At 31.7% G+C, this 22,759-nt stretch overlaps 1 protein-coding gene across 1 annotated transcript in view; it reads left to right on the top strand.

Annotated features, from left to right (window-relative positions):
* The first annotated feature begins 3,304 nt into the window (after positions 1-3,304).
* LOC139906542 (uncharacterized) overlaps positions 3,305-22,759 on the top strand; it is a 61,099-nt gene continuing 41,644 nt past the window's right edge. Inside the window, exon 1 of the mRNA XM_071891618.1 lies at positions 3,305-3,448. Within this exon, the coding sequence (XP_071747719.1) occupies positions 3,439-3,448 (10 nt within the window). The 5' untranslated portion in view covers positions 3,305-3,438. The remainder of the gene's footprint in view (positions 3,449-22,759) is intronic.

Genomic DNA, 22,759 nt, shown 5'->3' with positions numbered 1-22,759 from the left:
CGAAGGAAAAAAATGATAATGCCACTTTACAAGAAAAAAAAAAGCCACTGTTCAGTTTCACAACAAGAAATAAAAACGCACGCTAAAATTACTAAGGAATTACAACCATAGCCATATCCATCGACAGAGGATGATTAAAAATTTTAAATTATTTTCATTAAAAGAAAGTTCCCCCTTATTCTTTTAATGGTTTTTTTTCTTCTTAATCTAGAGCTTTACTATTTATGTATATAGTTTAATAGCCAAACTTTTCAGTTCTCTAACAGCCCTCCAATTCGAATTAAGTGAAAGTATTCAGACTCCTTCCACCGGGTGGTCCATTACAATTTGAATACTTACTAATTCAATAATTAATTAAGGTTGAGAGATTGATATTAATTTATATTTAGATATATTAAAGCACAAAGAATTTGTTACAAAACGACACAAACTTGAGCCTTCTAGCTAGTTACAAGTCGAGAAAATGACACTTGAACCATTAGCAAATACCTTGACACTTGGCTTCTCGAGGAGCCGTTAGAAAGGCTAAAACGTAGGAGAGGAAGAAAGGCTCTATCAAAAAGCCCAAACTTGACCAGTAGGAGTTAAATTAAACAGTTTTAAGTCCATGAGGGTCCATACATGAGATCTTGGGATTTTTACAGTAGACTGTCCAGATAGCTAATAAAACAAGTGGGCAAAAAGAGCCTTGTGAGGGTGGAGAGGCACCTTTTGACAACAGCAATGAAAGAAATCCATCACCTCCGGTGGTGCAAGACTCTTTTGAAATACATTTCTATCTTTTGAACTCTTTTTTGACAATTTTGGCCCACCTAGAGCCATCATAAAAACCCCCTCGAATTCAATTTTTGTGTGTATGTCGAGGGAAGGCCTGCAGTGTCTATCATTCAAACACTGAGGCCCTCAAAGCCACTGTCAGTCAGCACTGGGACGCCATGACTGAGGACTGCATCCATAGTGAGTGCCAGGCCTTCCACTACTTGTGTGGATGCCATAGATCTCTTAAAGGCAGCTACGCTTAGGATTAAGATAACTCAGATACAGATCTATTAATAGTTTTGCTTGTGCTGAAATTCTTTTGTAAATTAATAATTTATATCTTGTTGAAGTTTAAAATTCAAAATGGACCACTCGGTATGTGACACTATTATTTTCTATGTAACTTTTTAAAAAGTTATCATAAACTTATTTTCTTCCTCGGTGTAAACACTTTCTAACATTATATATTCTTACAATATTATATTTTTTATTCACTGGAGATATACATAAAATGCTATTTCAAATTTATTTATTCGGTAGTTTTCTTGATGTATATACCTTTGTAGATTTGTTAGGTTTAAATCTTAGCCCGGTCTGAGACCTTTATGATCTTTAGTGTACACAAATAATTTCGACGTTTAAAGAAGTTCGGACAAGATTGGTGTCAAAGAAAAATTATGTCGTTAGCGATCTTACAGAAAATCGGTCACATTTTAAATTCAGTAGACATAAATTCTCTAGATGAATTGTTGATGAGGGTAGTTCAAAGTTACCTACTTCTGGGATAGCTCCATGTGGTCCTTGTAGTGTACTGCGACCACTACCAACAGACGGAAGTAACGGACCAGAGCAAAGCCAATAAGAAAACCTTTAGATTGGGGGTACAATCATACACTAAAAAATATATATTCTGCAAGGGATTAATACTAAAAGGTCGTACATATACCAAACTACTAAAATGTATAAACACGTAAACTCTACTTTACTCTACTTAATAAAAAGGTACATTGCTATCTATTTAAAACAAATCCCTACGTCATGAGATAAAAGTAAATAAAAGACAATATATAAACTCTCCTCCTCCAGTCCTGATCTCAACCCCTTAGACTTTGCATTTAAGAGCGTCTCGGAGAATAATGCCGTCTATGTCTCTCATCCAAATTATGAATTCGCTTTGATTTGGTTTAATGACAACGTGGTATGCCAGAAACTCGGCCTGAATTGTCAAGAGCTACCAATCTTTTTGCCAGCTATTGAAAGAGGGCTTATCAAATAAAAAATATAGGTAAATAATCTATCTAAAAATATCAAAAATTGGTTTTGCATTCTCCGTATTTTGATTTCACAGAAAATTATATATAAAAAAAATGCATCTCCTTCTTAATCATCTCCTTTTTGAGTGTTACCGTTTACATCATTTACGGATAAATTAAAGAGGCTCTTTTTTTAACATTCATTTGTATAATTCAAGCCAATTTTCAAGTTAATTTGACAATTTAAAGACTTTTGAAAAATGTACCGATTTTATCTTTTACACACACTTGACAATATTTCATAGGAGAATATATTTTTTTCATGTGAATCAAGATTTATATCGGATATTTTTTATAATAATTGCATATTTAGACTTAATAGGTATTTCAAATACAAAATTAGTTTGGAATTAGTTATCCGTTATTATACAGAATTTGATACAAAGCCTCTCTAAACTTCTTATAACAAAGTTTTTGAAAGTTCAACTGAAGACAAGCATGAAGGAGGCCAAAAGACAAAGGATAGTGGATCTTGCTCACGCCCAAGTGAGCAAAAAATAAAAAAAGGATTTGGGAGATTGTGTGATGCCAATTATGCTGAGATATCCTATGATTGGCAATAGGATTGTGTCCCTAGTAACAAGAGCAGGAGACGCAAAAGTGGCTAGCAAAGAATCTCAAGGATTTCTGGCCAGCATCAATGTGCCCTCCATTCGTACCAGATTATTCACCATCGGACAATGGAAAATTGGACTTCCTGGAGGCAAGGCCTGTGCAATTCCTCAATTAAAAAAAGTATTTGTCAGATTTATTTTCCCAAAACGCTTTTGAAGGTTTCTTATGTCAAATGTAACTCTATGATTTTATACAAGATTAAGATATTCACCTATTTTATGAGATACATTTGAAATCAGGGCATTTGTACATAACCCTTGAAGCAACAGGTACGCATAAAAAGTAAAGACCACGAGGGTCCAGACCGAACGAGAAAAAAGTTCGATCTTGAACCGAGTCTCAACACTAATATCTACATGAATATATTTATATGAACGTAAATTTTGAAGGAACATTAATCAAAGGCTACAAAGAAAAAAATAGGAAAGTTTATTTTTAACAAAATAAATATCGCAATCCTTCGTTTAAAAAATTTATTATATTTCTGTTTGTTGATAAATGAAAAAGAAAAGAATGAATATATACTTCTTTTTTTTTTTGGGCATGCTCAAAAGACTACTTAGTTTTCTAATACTTCTCAGCTTTCATAACATGAAGTGATTATTATCGCTATATATATTGCTTTACTAAATAGCAAAGGAAGTGTTTTACTTCTTTATACAAAGACTAAACGTGTGTAATTATCTTTTAAGTGATTTTTCGCTTACGAAAAAAATATAGAATTACCTTTAGGTGAAATTACAGAACCAAAATGGATGAAGGTAAGATATATAAACAATCTAGTTAAAAAATAGTTGTTGCATTTAATCCATATTCTATTGCCAAAAAAATGTATATACGTATTTATTCATAATAAAATTAAGTAAAAACTAATAAAAATTTGATGTGTCAACACAAAGTCAAGCCAGAACAATTCTTCTCAAAATTGAACGTGGATTACATTTGCACTCTGCTACGAACTATCGTTCCTTTCTATAGACAAACTATTCTATTTAACTACAAATGACAATTAAATTCACCAAAACTAATCTTCAAAATAAAAAAAATGATCAATTAATAGATTTAATAATTATAAAGGTTCATATCAGAGTCAATATAAGTCTCTTAAATCAAATGAAGCTTATAAATAAATTACTAAAATTATTGGGTATCTTTATTCATCACACAAATTTCATTTAAAATCCCATAGTTAACTCAAATTTCCATTAGTTATTGGCTCCATATACAACGGAGAAAACTATTTTACAAATTATCTAATATGTAAAATATATATTTGGGTGTATACCTATTGTAAGGTAAAAAATAATAATTGGGCTTTATTAATTCTCTATATTTCTGTTCGAGATTGTTTTATTTTGATGTATTACAAAATGTAACCTTGCGGTGATAAAACAAATTCAATTGAATGCATTCGAGCTTTTAAATCTGTAAATCAAATTACACCCTCAAGGATTATGCATTTTGTCTTATTGATTTGAAAGAAAGCTTCGAAAATACTCTTTTGGTCGTAGCTTTTGTTTGAAAAAGGTGCCTATCTAGATGCTATTCGCCTTTGTTTTGTACTACTTAAAGTGGATTTATCGTATTTCGAAGAATGTTACAAATTTATCTACTTAATGAATCTTGTAAAATAAACTCCTGTTTATTAGTTGCTATGGAACTAAAATCCTGTATTAAAATCACAAAGGAAATGCATATTGATTCTTTTGTTTTAAAATTTTTTCGATTCTTATGCTTACAAATATTGAATATTTAATATGCTAAAATAATCAATTTTCGTGATTTTTAAAAATTTAATTAGGGAATCTCGCTTTTTGTTTACTCTGTCTTGCTTTCTTGGTGTGTTTATACACCCCATAGACCAAATCGGGCCATAAATTGTGAAAATAGAGATAAAAAACTTATTATTAAATTACAAAACACGTAATTTCTATGGAATCAAATGAAAGCAACATTAAATACTCTATTTAGCTTTACTTTATATTCAATATGACCTTTTTCACAAGTAATACTATCCTCGCCACGCCGGCGAAGAGATTGGCAGCTCCTGACAATGACAGCAGTACCCATCGCGTACCACGCTGTCGGGATGGCAGCTCGGAGCAAATTGAAACGGAGATTGTAGGTGTGGCAAACATTGTTCTCTCAAACTGAAAACTGTCAAACTGTCTGTGGTTATGAGGTAATCTCTGTAAGAGAGTTATTGAGGCAAGCAAAAAGTCAGCTACATTATTGCTACAGAAGTTTTGGTCCTTTTTGGCTATATGGGACTTTAATTGACTAATTTTTCGAAACATAAACTCATTCGCGTAAAATACACTTTATAAATTCAAGGCAGTACTTAAATCCTCCAACAACAACAACACTTTAACTAATAAAAATGTTTATAGGATCACTATTAATAAAAAAACTATTACATCATAAAAAATAAGTTCAATGCTCACATTTCAACACTCCATGACTTTATATATATTTAACCAGCCTCCCATTCTCATCATAACTGCCCATCATTAATGTTGATCTTTGACCCTTTCTCCATACCTTCAGGTATTGTCTTTCTATTAGTCATTGTTGCGCAGATGACTGACTCTATTTTTTCTATCCAGGCTTCCATTTTGAATTTTTCTGGGTGATTTGACACCGTTCACACAAGCCAATCACCCTTCAAGATTCTGCAGTTCCACTTTTTCTGTACTATCTCCTTACCTCTGTGAATTAATTGCCCCATGGACGTACAAAATGTGCAGTTTCCCACTGCTGATTTATTAATCTAGAGGGACAATGTAGCCTCTCGATATCGGAAACATATCAGAACCACTTTTGTTCATAAGAAGTAAAAGAATTCCCCAAATACTGTTTTTGGATCTCTGTTAAACCCTTGTAATGGACTTCTTCATATTGTAGACAGTTCAGATAAAGGGGCCAACGGCCCTGCCTGCCTTCTCAGCACAGACACTCACGGAGAAGGTATCAGAAACGTGTGTGTGTTTTTTTGTCGTTGCTCAATTCATTTTTACACTCAAAGACATGGGTAAAGACAACTAGTACCTATTTCTTTCAGCTGTAGTTTTATTGCGCAATATAACCTTGTAATTAAAAATAAGGGGAGGATTAAATCTTAATCACATGATGCTGCAAGTTTTGGATCCCCACTCTGTATATATTGAGACAAAATATCCCTTCAAATCGGTCTAAGAAATATCACCTAAAACCGATCTGAAAAAAAAATAGAGCTTGAATCGAGTTCGAACACTAATGGATATGAAATACTTGGAAATTGTACTCTTAATTCGTGAAATCCCTTTTATTTAAACTTTTGTATCTTTTCTTTTTGATTTGACATTAGACGATCAATTTAAGGCTTTATAAAATGTCAAATTTTCTTAAATAAACCCATATTGTTTGCATGTTCTTTTATTCACTTAAATACATATATATTAAAAAAGAAGAAAAATATGACAGACAGCCCTCAAATGAATGCCTTTCTTTTCGTACACATCACTTGCAAAAAGAAAAAAGTTTTCGCTCATATTTACGTCATAAAATAAGCAAAAACAAACAAAAACAACAGTAGCATTGCCTTTCTCCATTAACTTAAATATCAACATAGGTACATAGGTAATCGTGTTTTGAAATATTACATACATAGCTCTATTAATGCTTTTAATTAATTAAGAACTGTTTTTATTTCCCTTGAATTATATAAAGAATGAGATGTAAAATCGTGTACTTGACTTTAAATGCATTCTGATTACATTAGGAGAATTTTTTTAAATAAAAGATCTGTTATTAAAAGTCGGGGCTATTCCAGTTAATAAACATTAAAAAAAAATGTTCCAAAATCAACAGATGTCAGCATGGAAGCCAATACGCAAAGGGTGTTTAATTTTTTCCTGGCATTACTGAGTGTGAAGGAGATCATGAAGTTCGTAGGGTGCTCCTTGAGCTTTATATACTATAGTAAAAGCATCAACGCTGGAAAATCAAGATAATTGAGGACGTGGACATCATGATCAGCAGAAGTCCAGCCAAGTCAATGAGGCAGAATACCAAGGCTCTCAATGCCAGTGATTAGACTGTGTAGAGGTATGCAAATTATTTTAGGAAGGCCTCTTATGTACAACGACATTTTCAACTGCTTTCGACAGCATCATAGACCAACCGGGTCAAGAGAGGCCATAAATTGTTTACTCTCTTAAATTATAATGACACAATTTGGCCATCCTTCTCCCCCAGACTATTCCCCCTCAAATATACCATTTGCAGTTTATTCAGGAAGAGAGGATTTGCTACCCCTTACTGGAATTTGGATTACCTCAAGGCCTCCGTTGAGTGGCTGTGAGTGGCTATATCCGAGGACTCAATAAGAAGTGCTGGGGTTGGAGGCCATGGTAGCAGCCAAAGGAAATCATTTTTGAAAATATAAAGATGTATCAATAAAGAAGTCTCTGATAAAACCTCACTGTTGTACTCATTTTCATTCTTGGAAAAGTTTAGCCTATATTTTCGTTATCAAAAAATAACTACAGTTTTAACTCACACACTATAAACCTTCTTTTCTCAAAAATAGACGTATATAATTTACGAAAGCAAATCGTAACAGTCTAATTACACCTCATAGTCTTAAAGCCATTTTTACTGGCCATCAGTTTTGTGTTACAAAAAAAGAAATAGTTCTACAATTTATCAACTTTCATACGCTGTATTATTGGTTGCAATACGTCAGCAAACAACGACAATGAAGGCAAAAGTACAACGGATCACAAATCTTATCCACACACATGACTCTGTAAAGGAGGTCACGGCCATTATGAGCTTGTATGTTAGGTCAGAAGGGTTAATAGGACGGAGTGTATCTCCAGGAAATGAAGTACATAACAAGATATTCACTGAAGTCCTTTTGAAAGGTGTGGCCTTTTAAATTGAAGCATCTCTGTCCAGGAGGTGATGAAAGAAGTTGTGAAGCCTTGGGTAGATGCCATCGACCCCAAAGGGGATTATTGTTGGCAATATAAAATTTAATATTTGAAATTAGAAAAAAAAAAAATAATAATATTTGAAACTAAATTATTGGAATTTTTTGGTCCAAAAAATTTAATTTATTTTTGTGAATTCAAGTAATTTTTTTAGAAGAATTGACATTTGTAATTTAATTTTAAATTTTTTGTGTATAACAGTAAATTTTTTTAATTTTTTTCCAAAATATGTCATGGCTTGGGAATATCTATGATTTTTTAAAAAAAGATTCCAAAAAATTTAATTTTTGAAGTTTCTTTCCAAAAAACTAATTTTTTGTATAAATCTGTATTTTTGAAATTTTGTTTGCAATATTCAAATTTTAATTTTTGAATTTTTTTTTCCAGAAATTTACTTTTTTGTGAATATCTGTAGATTTTTTAAATTTTTGTAAAAAAAATGCTTTTTGTGAATAGCGCTGGATTTTTGAAATTTTTTTCCAAAAAAATTATTTCTTGTATAAAGCTTTGGATATTAGAAACAAATTTTGGAATTTTTTTATTTTTTTTATGTGTATATAAAAAAATATCCCCTCACCCAATATAATCCTGCGGACGCTCCTGAAGTTTTTACATAATCATGAATAATCCTACAAATGTCAATTTTCATGGATTAGTACCGATGATATTTTCTGGTGATTATTGCCAAATCTTTCATAGAAAACAAATCCTAGTTGAGCACTCATGTATGAGACGAATATTGATGAATGATAAAATTGTAAATTGAAAGCATTAAATAAAAAATAAGAAACCGAAAACTAACAATATAAACGTAAAGAATTTTTCAGAGAAGCTGCCATCACGTTTTATTAAATTATCTGTCAGACGAAGAATATATACCCAAGCCTCACTCCATATAATTTACAAAAGAATTAACTCATCAGCGTTTAGAATAAACATTTTTAGGAAGATAAAAACATTATTCAATTTACTAACAACAACACAAATCACACGCTAAAAAATGCTTAGAATTTACATCTATATTGATGGTTGATTAACAGTAATTACACAGTAGATTTGTAATATTACTTTGTTTGGGTCAGATGGAGTTGCACTGATTAAGTATAAGTAAACATTATAATACTTTAAAAATATAGTATTAAATATTATTTCATATGACCAAGGAATCGTCTCTGAAGTCCATATACATTAAGACCTCTAATAATAACAGCTTTGAAAAATAGAATAAAAATATTGTTCAGATTACCAACTAGAGAAAATATCGCTATGCAATTAAGTCATATCTTTTACGCCTCTATGTATGTATATATAAAAATATTCAACTTTTACAAACATTTAAGTAAAATAAGTTAAAACGAATAGCAAGCATATTCAGGACATGTGTTACAAAATCATCAATAGATCCCAAGGAACAAGATCCTTCAATGTTCTCAAATTTAAGGGAGCTATGATGTCCCAAGGTATGTTTTTTCAAATGTTTAATCCACAGAACCTTTTATACGAAAAGAAAACAGAAAGAAGGGCCAAAATTAATATGTACATAGTTCCTTCCCAACTATGGATTTATTCTAAAACGGATCTCAATTTTTCTCTCAGTCATCTGAATTCGGAAATATCTGGGATTATAGTAATTCAGGACTATGTTCGTTGTGAGTCATTTTTGTACCCTTATTAATCCCCAAATTAAAAGTAGGATCAATAAAACAAAAAATCATTCGAGGTGCAAATTTTTAAATATATACTTTTTTTCTATAATATAAGCTATGAAATATATAATCACTTTGTATTATGAATAAGTTATAAGGATCTAAAGAAGAGTGTTGCTTTTCATCATTTTTCAGCCTAAAAATGGAAATATATCGAGTTCAGTACGAGATACAGAATCAATAACAACACTTTTTGATCGTAATAACTAGTTTTATCTAAATCTAAATGTTCGTTTTTTTATAGTTTTTGCTCGTTAATTATATCCAAAAATATAATTGGATATACATTAAATTTTATTTGACTTTAAAGCTGAAAATAATTCTTTGCACATCCATATTTATAAATAACTTAACTTTAATCTTGAGTCTATACAATACGGAAAATAAGCTTACACATATTCATTCAAAATCTGTTTTTATAACATTTTAAAACTTCGATGACAAAAAGAAAGGTCATAGAAATTTGTGTCTTTTCCACAAAGAGGCAAATTTGAATATTTGTAATTTGTGAAGTCGTAAAGATAGGAATCAATAAAAAAGAAGTGTTTGAACCCCTGTTTGAAACGGAATGTGTAGAAATATTGCAAGATCCAATGAGTGTAATCTCAATTTCATTTTCGAATGGTAAATGATTGTTATCATATTTGACCGTATTTCATCAAATATGTTTGCAAAAAGAAATATTCCCCGAATAAACATTTAGAATATTTATCATCCATCAAATATACTGGGTTATAGATATTTATCAAAAATTTTTGATACCCCTAGGCCTGCTCAAAAAACGATCAGGAATTCAAATATGCAATACCGAGTGGTCCATGAAATTTTCTAAAAACTTGGAATTTTAAACTTCAACAAGATATAATTTATTAATTAACAATAGAATTTCAACAAAATTAATGCTATGGATCGACGTGTGTCTGAGCTTTTTTAATTATGAATATAGTCCCCATAAGTGGCAATAGTTGCTTCTAGGCCATGGCAAAAGCTTGAGACCCACGGCGGTGTAGCCTTCTACCATGGCGTCACAGTGTTGGCTGACCATTAAAGTAGTTAAAAAAGAAAAGGTTTAGCAACGAGAGTATGCAGGTAAAGTTCAGACAGGGAGTGCTCTAGAGCAGGATTCTCAACCTTTTTTAGTGATGTACCGCCTGTACAATATTTATTTAACCCAAGTACCCCTTTACCGCACAAAGCATTTTTAGATTCGATGACAGGGGTGACCACAGGATTATATTTAGGATTCTTGATTTTTTAAATATTCTTGATTTTTTTGTAGAACAGAAATCCCAAAATTAAATTTTCAAAAAAAGTTTAAAATGTGAAATTTTTGGAAAAAAATATTAATTTTTTTCGGAAGAAAATTCAAAAATCTATTGACTATATCTATTAGCTATTGACAAAAAAACTAAATTTTTGGACAGAAGTTTCAAAAATCCATATGAACTCTCAAAAAATTCAGTTTTTTTTGTAAAAAAAGTTAAAATATCGATATCTACTTTCAAAAAATCAAGTTTTTTTGAAAAGAAAAATCAAAGTACACAGCTGTTTACAAAAAAATCAATTAAAGTTAAATTACATTTCAAATATTAGATTTTGCTAGAAAAAAAACAAAGATTCTGAATTAAGGGTGCTACAGCCCCTCCACCCCACCCTTTGTGGACGCGCACTTGTTAAATATTCTTTCAAAATCTCAAGTACCCCCTGGAGTTCCTCCAACTACCCTCTGGGGTACGTGTACCCCCATTTGAGAACCAATGCTCAAGAGAATAAAGTACTCCATGGCTCATCGTGTCATATTAAAGAAGAAAAGAATAAGGGATTTCATATATTTAGGGCTGAGAATACTGAGCATTCATTAGTGTGTGACTTAATTTTTTTTCTTTGTTTCTTTAACATGAACAATGTTATTTAACTTTGTTGATATATTACTAATATTCTTTCATTCATGAGGAGATAACATCTATGTATTGAGTAACTAGCTGTTAGGTTGCTCATAAACAGAGAGTTGAGTCCCACTGAGGGTTCCTTGGATACTTATCAACTAAAAGTTTGTTTGTGCATCGAAGCTTAGTCACTCTCCACAATGCTGGGTTCCCCTGATAGTAATCTATATAATACATAGTCATCATAAATATTTTAGCAGTTTTTATCACGATTTTTCCCCCATCATAAGACAATTTATCGATTTTAAATTCACTGACGGCACAAAGTTTTTTATCATTATTACCACTAAATTTGTTTGCAATATATTGAATATATATTCACATATATGTATATTTTTCTCTCAATCATGGCTTAAAGGCATGATTATACTTATATACAATCATGTATTATGTTATACACTTGTCTGTCTTTAAATATAAAAATGAATTCGCGAAGAAAATTGTAAAAAACTATTTTGCACTAATTTTGCAACAAAAGTAGTTAAGAGTATTACTTTGCATTGTGAAGGTGGGTATAAATCTAGCAATGTATACTTTAAAAGAAAATAATTATAGAGATTAATGTTGTGGAAAAAAATAATCATTGATAACTCATTTTTTTGTAAATTTTTTAGCTGTTTAAAAAAATTATAAATATTTAATTTTTAAATAATTTAAAAAATCCATAGCCATTCACAAAAAATTGAATTTTTGGGGAAAATGTTTTGAAAATTTACAGCTGTTTCTACAAAATTTGAAAAATTAAATTATTCGGAAAAAAATTCAAATATTAGATTTTTTGAAATAAATAACAAATATTAAGTTATTAAAAAAATATATATTATTTGAGATAACAATTTCATAAATTTACAGGTACTCAGAAAATCTTTTTTGGAAAATAATTACAATAATTAAATTTCAGATATTATTTATTTTGAAAAAAAAATTTAAACATCTTCTGCCGTTAGAATTAAAGGTCTTCCCATAGACTTTGAAACTTTTATTGAATGGAGCATTATTTTGGATGGTCGACAATTAGAGGGTCAAGGGAAATGCTTTGCTAATATTGTTGTTTTCTTTATTTTATATAAATAATGTACAATTAATATAACAATCAATCCCTCGGAATAATTTTATAAATCAACACAACCTCGAGTCTATTAACTGTTTTGACGTATATTTTACATTGTACACAGTACTTAGCTATTTTATCATTCCTAATGTTGTTTTTATTTGTTATAGAGAAAATGTTATAAAAATCCTATTTAACACTTCTTTTGTGAACATCACATGTATAATGTGATTAGTGAACTGTGTAAAATAAACACCCCAATTATAAAAGCTATTTAATTACATGATAAACACAATGGAACGATTATATTAACTTCCACATTTCAATTTTGCATCATTTTGAAACTATTCCATCCATTTTACACCCCTAAATATGAATTGAAATCCTAAAAATACTAATCCTAATAATAAACATCCATGTTTAAAATAATCTTAACAATATGAGTTTGGGTTATTCTTATAAGAAAACATAATTTTTTTGCTAAAATTTCTATGCTTTATTAATTGATTTATGGAAATTTTGAGTATCTAATTAGTGTTCATCATTTTAGATGAATCTTTGTTTCTTATATAAAACAATTGCTAAAATATTACATATTTGTCCTTACCCTTGTAGGCCTCACAATGAAAAGAAATGATTCCAGCAAATCAAAAGGAAAAAAAAGGAACGACAATCAAGCGAAACAGTTAATTAAATTTACTTGACCACGATTAAAAAAGTAACAAGATGTGTGAATAAAACTGAAACAAGGCATTATTAAGATAAATACAAAATTGTATATACTATAATTTTATGATCAGGGATCACTCTGAAAAGTATTGGTCATAAAGTGCAGATTCATTGGAATAATATGATTTTTTATTTATTTATTACTTCGCCATCAAAGTATGACGATACACTCTGTTAATATCTTAAAATATATATAAAAAAAGAAATAATCCACAATCACAGTCAATTTAAAACGATAAAATCTAACCTAATAATCTAAAAGAATTATTAGATTATTATTGAAATAAAACATATAAACTACAGGGTGCGTGAACAAAATCTGTCGCTTCTAAAAAACAACAACTACAAGCTTATTTTATAATATTTATTGATAAAATAAAAACGAATATCTTTATTAGGATATAGAGCAGCTATCTATTCGATGTAGCCGCCGTCTGCGGCCAAAACCCGCTCAATGTGGCTACGAAACCGAGAACAGGCATTTTGGATCTGCGCTGCTCCTATCTCACTGAATTTCTCCTTGATGCAAGTGATGACAGACTACTTAATGTTATGGAAGGAGTGGTTTGTCATGTTCTCCACGTATAAATAATTTATGAATAATAATATATATATATATATTATTATTATTATTTTTTGATGCATTATTTATAAAATACATCAGAGATAAGTCGTAATTCGTCTCTTCCTCAGAAATGGGAACTGCAAGAGTATCTATTCAAGTATGAACAAAAAAAGGAAGAGTACCACCAACTCCTTTTCCTTTTTAAATGTGTAAACTGTATTTTTTCTCTACGAAAATACCAGCCCTAATTATAGCATATTTGTATAAAACTGTTTGAGAAAAACGAATAAGAAAATAAAAAGGTTTGGTGAGAAAACCAGATAGTTGTGTACATAGATTTAGTACTTCCAACTTCTGCTTAACCTTCAAATGACGAAAATAAGTAATTTTTCAGTGAAAAATTGTTATAATTTTACAATGAAAGAAATAACAACCAGGTTACAACATATGAAGACCTTCACCTTACCTCCTACAATCTGCTGCAATTCTACATAATGTCATAAACACGTCTAAAGGACTCGAAGGAAAGATCGGACCGACAAAAAACACACAAAAACTTCATAAATGTAGGGGAAGAAATAATCTTCTTATTTAGGGATTCAGGTAGTACTAAAAATTAGAATATAAATTGAAGAGGAAGATTTTGCAGGAAAATAGAATGTGAACGAATGGTTACTTGTATTTTTCACAACTAAAAACTATATCGATAATTATATCATAATTATTATCGTTTAAATTATCATTCTTACTCCCAATCTAAGCTTCCAAAATGTTCCTATCAATTTCTAAACAGAAAAACTGTTGGAATTTTCTGATTCCCTTAATCTTCCTCAATTATAAATTTATATACATGGTGTGGAAATCAAAAATAACATCGATATTATTCTCCCTAATCTATGCTAATAAAGGGTGATTCAAAACGAGGGGGTTTTCCAGTAGGGATTTTGACAGGCGCGCGCGAGTTCTGTCAAATTCATACGTCATTTTTACTCAGTATTGTTTTACAATATGTATAAGCACATGGTCTCCACGATATTTGGTTCCAACAAGACGGTGCCACTTGCCAGGCAGTGCGCGTAACAATTGGCTTATTGGGACATCATTTTGTTGAGATATTAATTTCACGTTTTGGCTCGGTGAATCACACCTTTGGACTTTTTTCTTTGGAGCTACGTAAAAGCAAAAGTCTAAGTGGATACACCAGCGACGATTGAAGCATTGGAAGCAAATATTGAGCAAGTTATTCGTGAGATTACGGTCACAATGCTCGAACGCGTCATCGAAAATTGGCGCGAAAGAATGGACCATTTAAAGGTCAGTTGCGGCCAATATATGAAGGGGATTATTTTCTAGAAATAATTGTAAAGGATTGTTTTTTAGGTTCATAATAAAGTTTTGACCATAATATAATATTTTATGTGTTTTATTTCTTCAATCCAAAAACTCCTCGTTTTGAATCACCCTTTATTATATTATTCAAACAATTTGAAATCAGCAATTCTAACTCAAAAAGTATAAGGTAAATCAATAAGTTGAAACGGATTTCAGTATACAATCATTACCATTGTAAAGAATATATTACAGCTATTGACTTAAATTAAAAAAATAATTAAATTAATCAAAAAAAATAGTAAATAAAACAGATCCAAGGCCTATCAAACATATATTATTATGGCAGTGACAATTTTAACACAATCAGCAACGAGAAAAAAAAACACATAATAGTAAATAGAATTCAAATCAGGTAAGCTGAGGGAGGGGCAGTCCTGTGTTGTTTGAGATAAATTGCACTTATTGTAATATGATATGAGCCCCTTTGAACCACAAAATCAATCACTTTCTCACTATTTCACTGTGAAGATCAAGTTCGGCTACGTTATGTGTCCAATTTGCGGCATACTCATATGTTAATGAGAATAATTTCTTTGATATAACTTGACATTAACTATTCGTCAAAAAATACAAATGCAGGTAATCCAGGCTCCATTTTGAGGGAAATCATTATAGCATGTTTTAGTACCATTGATTTCATTATCCTCCAATAAAATGATCTTTGAACTCATATTCAATAACTTAAAACTACATGGAATCTTCCTTTGTTATAATAATGTATGACATATGCGATTACAGGTAGTTAGTTGCCTTCATGTATATTATTATGGTTCTACTATTCTACGTAAAGCAATTAAGCCTCTGTACATACAATAGCAACGTTCTCAGAACATTTATTGTACTTTAAATAGATATGTAAACATAGATGGAGATAGTGTTGATTTAACATAAATATAGTAAAGGCTTACATTGTAAAGTGATTGAAGAATACTTATTTGATAAGTAATCTTCCAAAGAATTCATTAGGGGCTAATTTATGTACATTAAAGACATAATTAAAGGCTTACAACCTATTTTTTGAGTAGCATTAAGAGATGTAGAAGCTCCATTTAACTGACCAAATGTGATTGTATAAGTGGTATAAAATCCAAGTCTTCACAACAGTCAATACTGTCAAGTTTTTTTGATTATAACGAAATAACTTATTTATATAAGAGGTAGAAATTACCTTAAAAATCAATATATTTTAACTGATAATTATTAAAGTTGTATAAAACACGACCTGTCGGTACGTAATCCGGTCAATTTGATGAATACTTGGGAGAAGAGCGGTTTAGCCACCCGGGACGTCAAAAGTTTAAGAACATAACTTTAATTGCGTATTGGGAAGTTTTAGTTAATTTAATGCAAAAGTTGCGTTTACAAAAAAGAACAGATGATTGTATACGTTTGAAGGCCAACAATCATGAAGGCATCAGTGATTGTCATAGAAGCAGAAAGCCGATCAAATTAAAGCGGCAAACGGCTAAATATCCAAAGATTACTATGACCTATATGGCGAAGAAGCGGTCGATGAGACGTTCCACAAAAACAAAAATTACGATTATATCGATGAAAAAAGCTGTACAATGACTTGAGGTATCACAGAAACCGAATTTTGTTCTTCTCGGACAAGAAGATATTTATAGTGAATCCCGTGTACTATAGGCATAATGATCAGGTCGTATGTTTTGGAGAAGTCAAACACAAGATCTTGTGAAGTGTACACCACCAAGCCTAGGGCTTAGTAATGATGCTCGCCATTGTTTATTTTGAAAGACACAAAATGAGACAAGTTAGTTACAGATTGACTAGCAAGGATTACTTGATGATTTTGCAAACTAGAGTGTTTCCCTAGGTTTGCATCATCACAAAACAATCAAAGATAGCCGATTATTAATTTAAAGAGGATGGGGCACTTGCATACACGGCATAATTGTGTAATATTGGATACCAAAAAAGGAAATTCTGGCAAAGGACTTCTGGCCACCGCAGAGCCTCGACCTGACTCACTTTGATTACAGCATCTGGTAGAGAATTAAAGCCAAGGGATGTAGACAACGTCGCAGTTGCATTGAGTCCCTAAAGCAATCGGTCGAGAAAGAGGGACCATAATTGTCGAATCACTACGTTGTCAACGTGTGCAAAGCGTTTTGGTTACGCGTGGAGCTTGTGATTGAGTCCGAAAATGCTCAAATTCATAAATAGTGTTCTCTAATGAGTAATAAACTAGTTCAAATTAAAAAAATTATCTAGAATTTAATTGAAAGCCTCTAGTTGTAGTTAATTGTTCAATGTTCATTATGTTTCAAGACTTTCTGACGGCCTGGTATCATGAAGTAACATTAGAGGGTCGTTCAGGTAAATCTGAACCATCTTTAACAACCTCCTGAACAATAAAGAACGCATTTAAATCGGTTATTTCAATTTTTAAGTGAGAATTTGAGCCTTAGCTTTAACTTAGTAGCACAAATTTTAATTCAAAACAAGTATTTACGATAGAGGAAACCCGGAGGAACACCATCATCGGATTGTCTCACGCGCAACACATCGAGGACTACATCAAGAAGATGCTCGGGCATCCAAGGAGCACAGTCTACGAAGTCTACAACTATTGGAAGGAGGAGAGGACATATAAGAGAAAAGCCCACAAGTCCAGGAGTGGTATAAACATATTCTCAGATTCATCAATGGCCCAAAACGGTCGGTCCAGGCATCTCCTGGGACTTGTACTAATATTCTTCCCCAAAAATCGCCAAGTAAACTATCCACAATCTTTAGGACCATAAAAACTAACCTGAAATTGTCTGCAATGGCATCCCCTGAGACTTTTATAAACGGTCTTGCCAAAAAGTGACAAGTGAGCCGTGAAACAGTATCCATAGTTATAAACACTGACCTAAGAATGAAGTCACGCCCCTCTAAAAAAGACACATTCTTACAGACACAATGAATGCAACCGTGGCTGCCAACGGAAGAAAATTGCTGTACAATTTGAAGTCCCATAGTAATCGAATCATCTTTTTTTTTTGGGGGATGAGAAGCAATGGGTTGTCGACAGATCCTTAAATACCCATAACGACAAATGGTTCGCCACAGATAGAGCTAACGTACTCTAAATGTTTCAAACCAATTATTCCGACGAGCATCCCAATAACCCTTGGGGTAATTGGGAGAAACTGCAGTAGCATGCCCCCATCTTCTTTGAGCCAAAGAAGATGTTGGCTTCTGACATGTACTGTTAACTCCTGCCTGGCCAAATGATGCCTTGGATGAACGCTGAGACAAATAGTGTCGAGTTCCTCTCATTAGGTCTGCAAGAACTAAAACTTGTTGAAAAAAGAGAATGTGCCTTTTGGGATCCCAGACCTGGCCATCTAACTCCCCAGGTATTAATCCCAAGGATTATTTTTGTGAAGACAGGGATGAAGTTCTCTGCCAAATTACACAACAGCATCGAATTATTAAATGCCTCCATCATCAGCTACTGAGACAAAGTCTCCCACGCGGACGTTGTGAAGTCCTTCAAATCCTTTAGGCCTCCTTTCGATGTATGATTAGTGAAGATGGCGGACACATTGAATGAATATTTTCTTTTGTATTATTAAAACTTGTAATTAAAATTTTAAACCTGTACTTACTTTGCTTATTGATCATAATACAGTTAAAGGTTTACCTGAACGACCCTGTATATTAGCGTAAAGCAAGCCATGTGAGGAAGGAAATCAACGCAAAACCCAATCTGTATCTAACATGTACAAAGGTAGAAATTACTCCCATATCGACCTTAAATTATATTCCAAGTCCAACAAGGATTCGTCCATAACAAATCCTCAGTGTTACTCTGCGTCTTGCATGAGGACACACACACGTGGTTACCTTATACTCAGATGTTATTTCTTCAAGAATGAAATAATAATGATAATAGATGTGAAAAATATGAAAATACTATTTAGATTGCCTAATAGAACCAAAATCTTGAACGTGTTTTAGGTCATATTTTCTACAACTCTACTGATAATAGAGTTTTTATTTATTGTAACGAAATATCTAAGTTATAAATGTATATGGGGTCAAAATTATTTTAAAAATTAATACGCTTTGTTAAAAAATAAGTGATCGAAAATCAACGTGGTACCCCCGTCATTATGATAAAAACCCTAGTTTTAAACCGTTGCATAATGAAAGTATTTTTTTTTTTATTCAAAAATGTTTTTTTCTCATGTTTAAAAAAACATTGTTTAATTGGAAGAGGTATTCATTGTAGGATGTGGTTTTACACTTCCTTCTCCAAGAGATTGGATTTAAGGGCCTAGTTCTATACTTCATATATTAGTTGAAAAGGAATTTGTGTAGAGAAAAGAAAAACAGTTGACTGGCGATAAAAGGAAAAAAGGTTGTTCCTATCGTGTTTATTTTTTTTATTTCTGTAATGGACCATTTTCAGTGAAAAGAAGGATAATTTATTCATCTTTCCATTGTATTGTGAATTAATTGTTGACAATATGGAAATATAATTGTGTAGCGATGTAATAACATATTTTAATAAATGTTTGTGTCAGATAAAAGGGGATTCAGAGGATGCCCTGTTCATGTTACTACTCCAGAAATCATTGATATGCTATGATGATGGTCAAAATGGGAAAACTATTACAAGTGCATATTATTCATCGTTATTGGACCGTTTGAAAACTGATCAACGAAAAAAACGCACATTATTCGTCCACAAAAAAAGTCCTTTTCTATCACGACAATGCGCATGCTCACACCTCAGCAATTGTGTTTGAAAAATTAATGGAAATAGGGATCTAACTCCTTTCACATCCTCCCTATTCTCCAGACTTGGCTCCCTTGGACTACTATTTTTTCCCCCAATTTGAAGAAATGTCCTGGAAGGGTTGGGAGATTTTATTCAGACGAATGTCTATCTTTTAAAATTAGATCAACAAACCAGAGCAGCATTGGACAAAGTGTATAAACCTAAAAGGAGACTATGTTGAAGAATATAAAAAGGTTTACTCCAAACAACTAACAATGGTATTTATTTTTGCACAAACTTTTCAAACAACCCTTAAAGTACTTCTCATAAAAGAACCATGAAATAAAAATATCCGCATAGAGTATCAACTTCATGAGAATGATGTAAGCTGATTAAAATCATTAAAAAAAAAATCATTGAAAATTATTATTAAAGAAGAGTAAAAGTATTCACGTTAAATAAAAAATAAGAAAGGGAAAATCTTGTTCCGAACAAGCCTCACCAACTGAAATTGATTATTTTGATATGAAAAAGATTTAAAGCGTCATAAAAAATTGAAAATGAAAATTATTATTAAAGAAGACGTATAAAAATTTGAAGTATTCACGTTGTCAAACAAAGAATAACAAAAATAAGAAAGGGATTGTCTTGTTTAGAACAAGCCTCACCAACTGAAATTGATTATTTTGATGATATGAAAATTCGATTTAAAGCTCAAATACACCACGATCAAATTGACTTAATTTGAAAATAATAAGTTCATGTAAAAAATTGCACAAATATCACTCATATCAGTTTTTCGATGGTTTACTATTGCATTTGACTCTTCAAAACTTCATCTTCGGGTTTTCATTGAAGTAAAAAAACGTATATTGCGTTTTTTTCTTTTTCAAAAGAACATTTTCTATCCTCTGGACATTTCGCATTGTTTTTTAATCAACAAAAATACATTTCATGAGTGCCCTCAAAAAATAATTTAATTTACGGATAGGCTATAAATCATTGAGGATCTCTCAAAAACAGGATTTAATCAACACACACTACTTTCCTTAAAATGAGAGGTTTTAAAATTACTTATTTAGATAAGTATCCAAAAAAATTGGTTTGTTATATAATTCAGATATAAGAACAATCCAGATATTTTCAACTTTTCGTCTGAGAAATAGTAGTTTCCTTTCTCTGGATGGGATTACGGTTAGTTCGGACAAATTGTCATCTGGTAAGATATAACATCTGGAAAGTTTCATTTTCCTACAATGTCATCTTTAGGTAGAGCATATTATTCAATGTTTGAAAGGAGACAAAAGTGATTTATTTTACCAATGAAGAACAGCATTAATTAATTAAGATAGTCATTATTCTAACCTATAAAAAACATTTGAAAAGATTTTTTCTAAAGATACCCTATGGCCTAAAAACAGAGAAAACCTTTTTTTTTTAAATTGATTTTCCTCTCTGAGAATGTAAAAAAAAAAAAAAGATATGTAAAATGAATATTCATAACTTTTTTCTCTTTTGGTGTTCGATAGGACAATTTTAAATGTAAGCTTTATTAAAACTTTTCATAGCTTAAAAAAAAATTATGATTGTTTTTAATACAAAAGTTTCTTTATTCACAAATTATTATTATTATTATTTTTCATATATGCATAATTTATTTTCCATCCCAAAATCATATAACAGGCAGGTGATGTTAACAAGGGTCTTAATTAATTAATACAAAAAAACAAACAAAAAAGCTCTCTTCTTGCATATTAGCTTTCTAAATACTAGGTATGCGGTTCCGTATCCTCTTATTAGACTGAAACATAATGTAAATACAATTGGACGGATATACTATAAAGTCTTCAAATTAGAATAAACAGCATGTCATAATGCAGAAAAGTGAATAGACATACATACATTCATATATGCAAATTGTTGCACTTTCTTCGTCTTAAAATGCATTATTTAACGATAATGGACACTTTGCAAAAGTGCAATCATCCACCTTAAGTAATTTTTCATGAATGAAATATCATTTCTTTTCGATCTAAAGTAAAAAAGTTTCGATGTTGAACATGTTAAATTTATTTAAATGTAATGTTCATTACATGCTTACTTTAATATCTCTTATATATCAGGCCAATTGCTATTATTTAATCATATCTATTATACAAATTTTGAGAGGTTAAGAGTCATTTTTTTAAAATGTTCCGACGATCAATGTCGTAGAACCCATAATTCGCAGTTGATTGATAAGAAAAAGTCTGCCCTAGTGACCACTATGAACACACAATACGAAATGGCAGGGTTCCTTCACGAAGGATTGTCCTAGAAGGATATCTGAGAAGAGACTGGGGACGTGAGGAAGACGATTTACAATGTGCCCAAGCGTTTGAAGGTCGTGGAGGACCTCAAACACTCTCCAGGAGCAGGCAGGAAACCTGCCTTAACCGTCAACCAACTGAAGTCGGCATTCAAGAAAAAAACTGTATTGTTCCATTGCTGACATGGCCAGGGGGATGAACAGGTCCTCCTCAGCCAATGGTTCGTGAGGAACGTAAAAAAAAAATCAAAAAAAATCATGAAACACCTCAACGGAACCTTTGGACTCATTGTGATATCTTTTGCTGAGAAGACCTTTACTATTGACCTTTGTCTTCAAGAGGCAGAATGATCGAGTAGCTCAGGAGCATGCATATGTCTCAATCACCAAACACCCTGCTTCAGGGATAATGTTAAGTCTGGTTGCACCCAAAGGGAAGTCCATGCATCCCGTGTGGTTCCCTTTAGGATACAGGCTGAATGCTGATGAATTCTGATCATCAAAGTTCGCCCAAGGATTAACCTATTGCTAGCAATTCTCCCTGGGTATTCCAACAAGATGGAGCACCTGCCCACACACCAAAGAACCCCCAAGAGTGGCTCCAGCATTATACAAATATACATTGTCATTTGATCGGATACGAGTATAATACTACACTAGT

This window comes from Lepeophtheirus salmonis, chromosome 11, assembly GCF_016086655.4.
Source record: "Lepeophtheirus salmonis chromosome 11, UVic_Lsal_1.4, whole genome shotgun sequence".
Lineage (NCBI taxonomy): Eukaryota > Metazoa > Arthropoda > Copepoda > Siphonostomatoida > Caligidae > Lepeophtheirus > Lepeophtheirus salmonis.
Note: the sequence above shows the minus strand (reverse complement) of the source record. Positions and strands in the feature narration are given on the sequence as shown.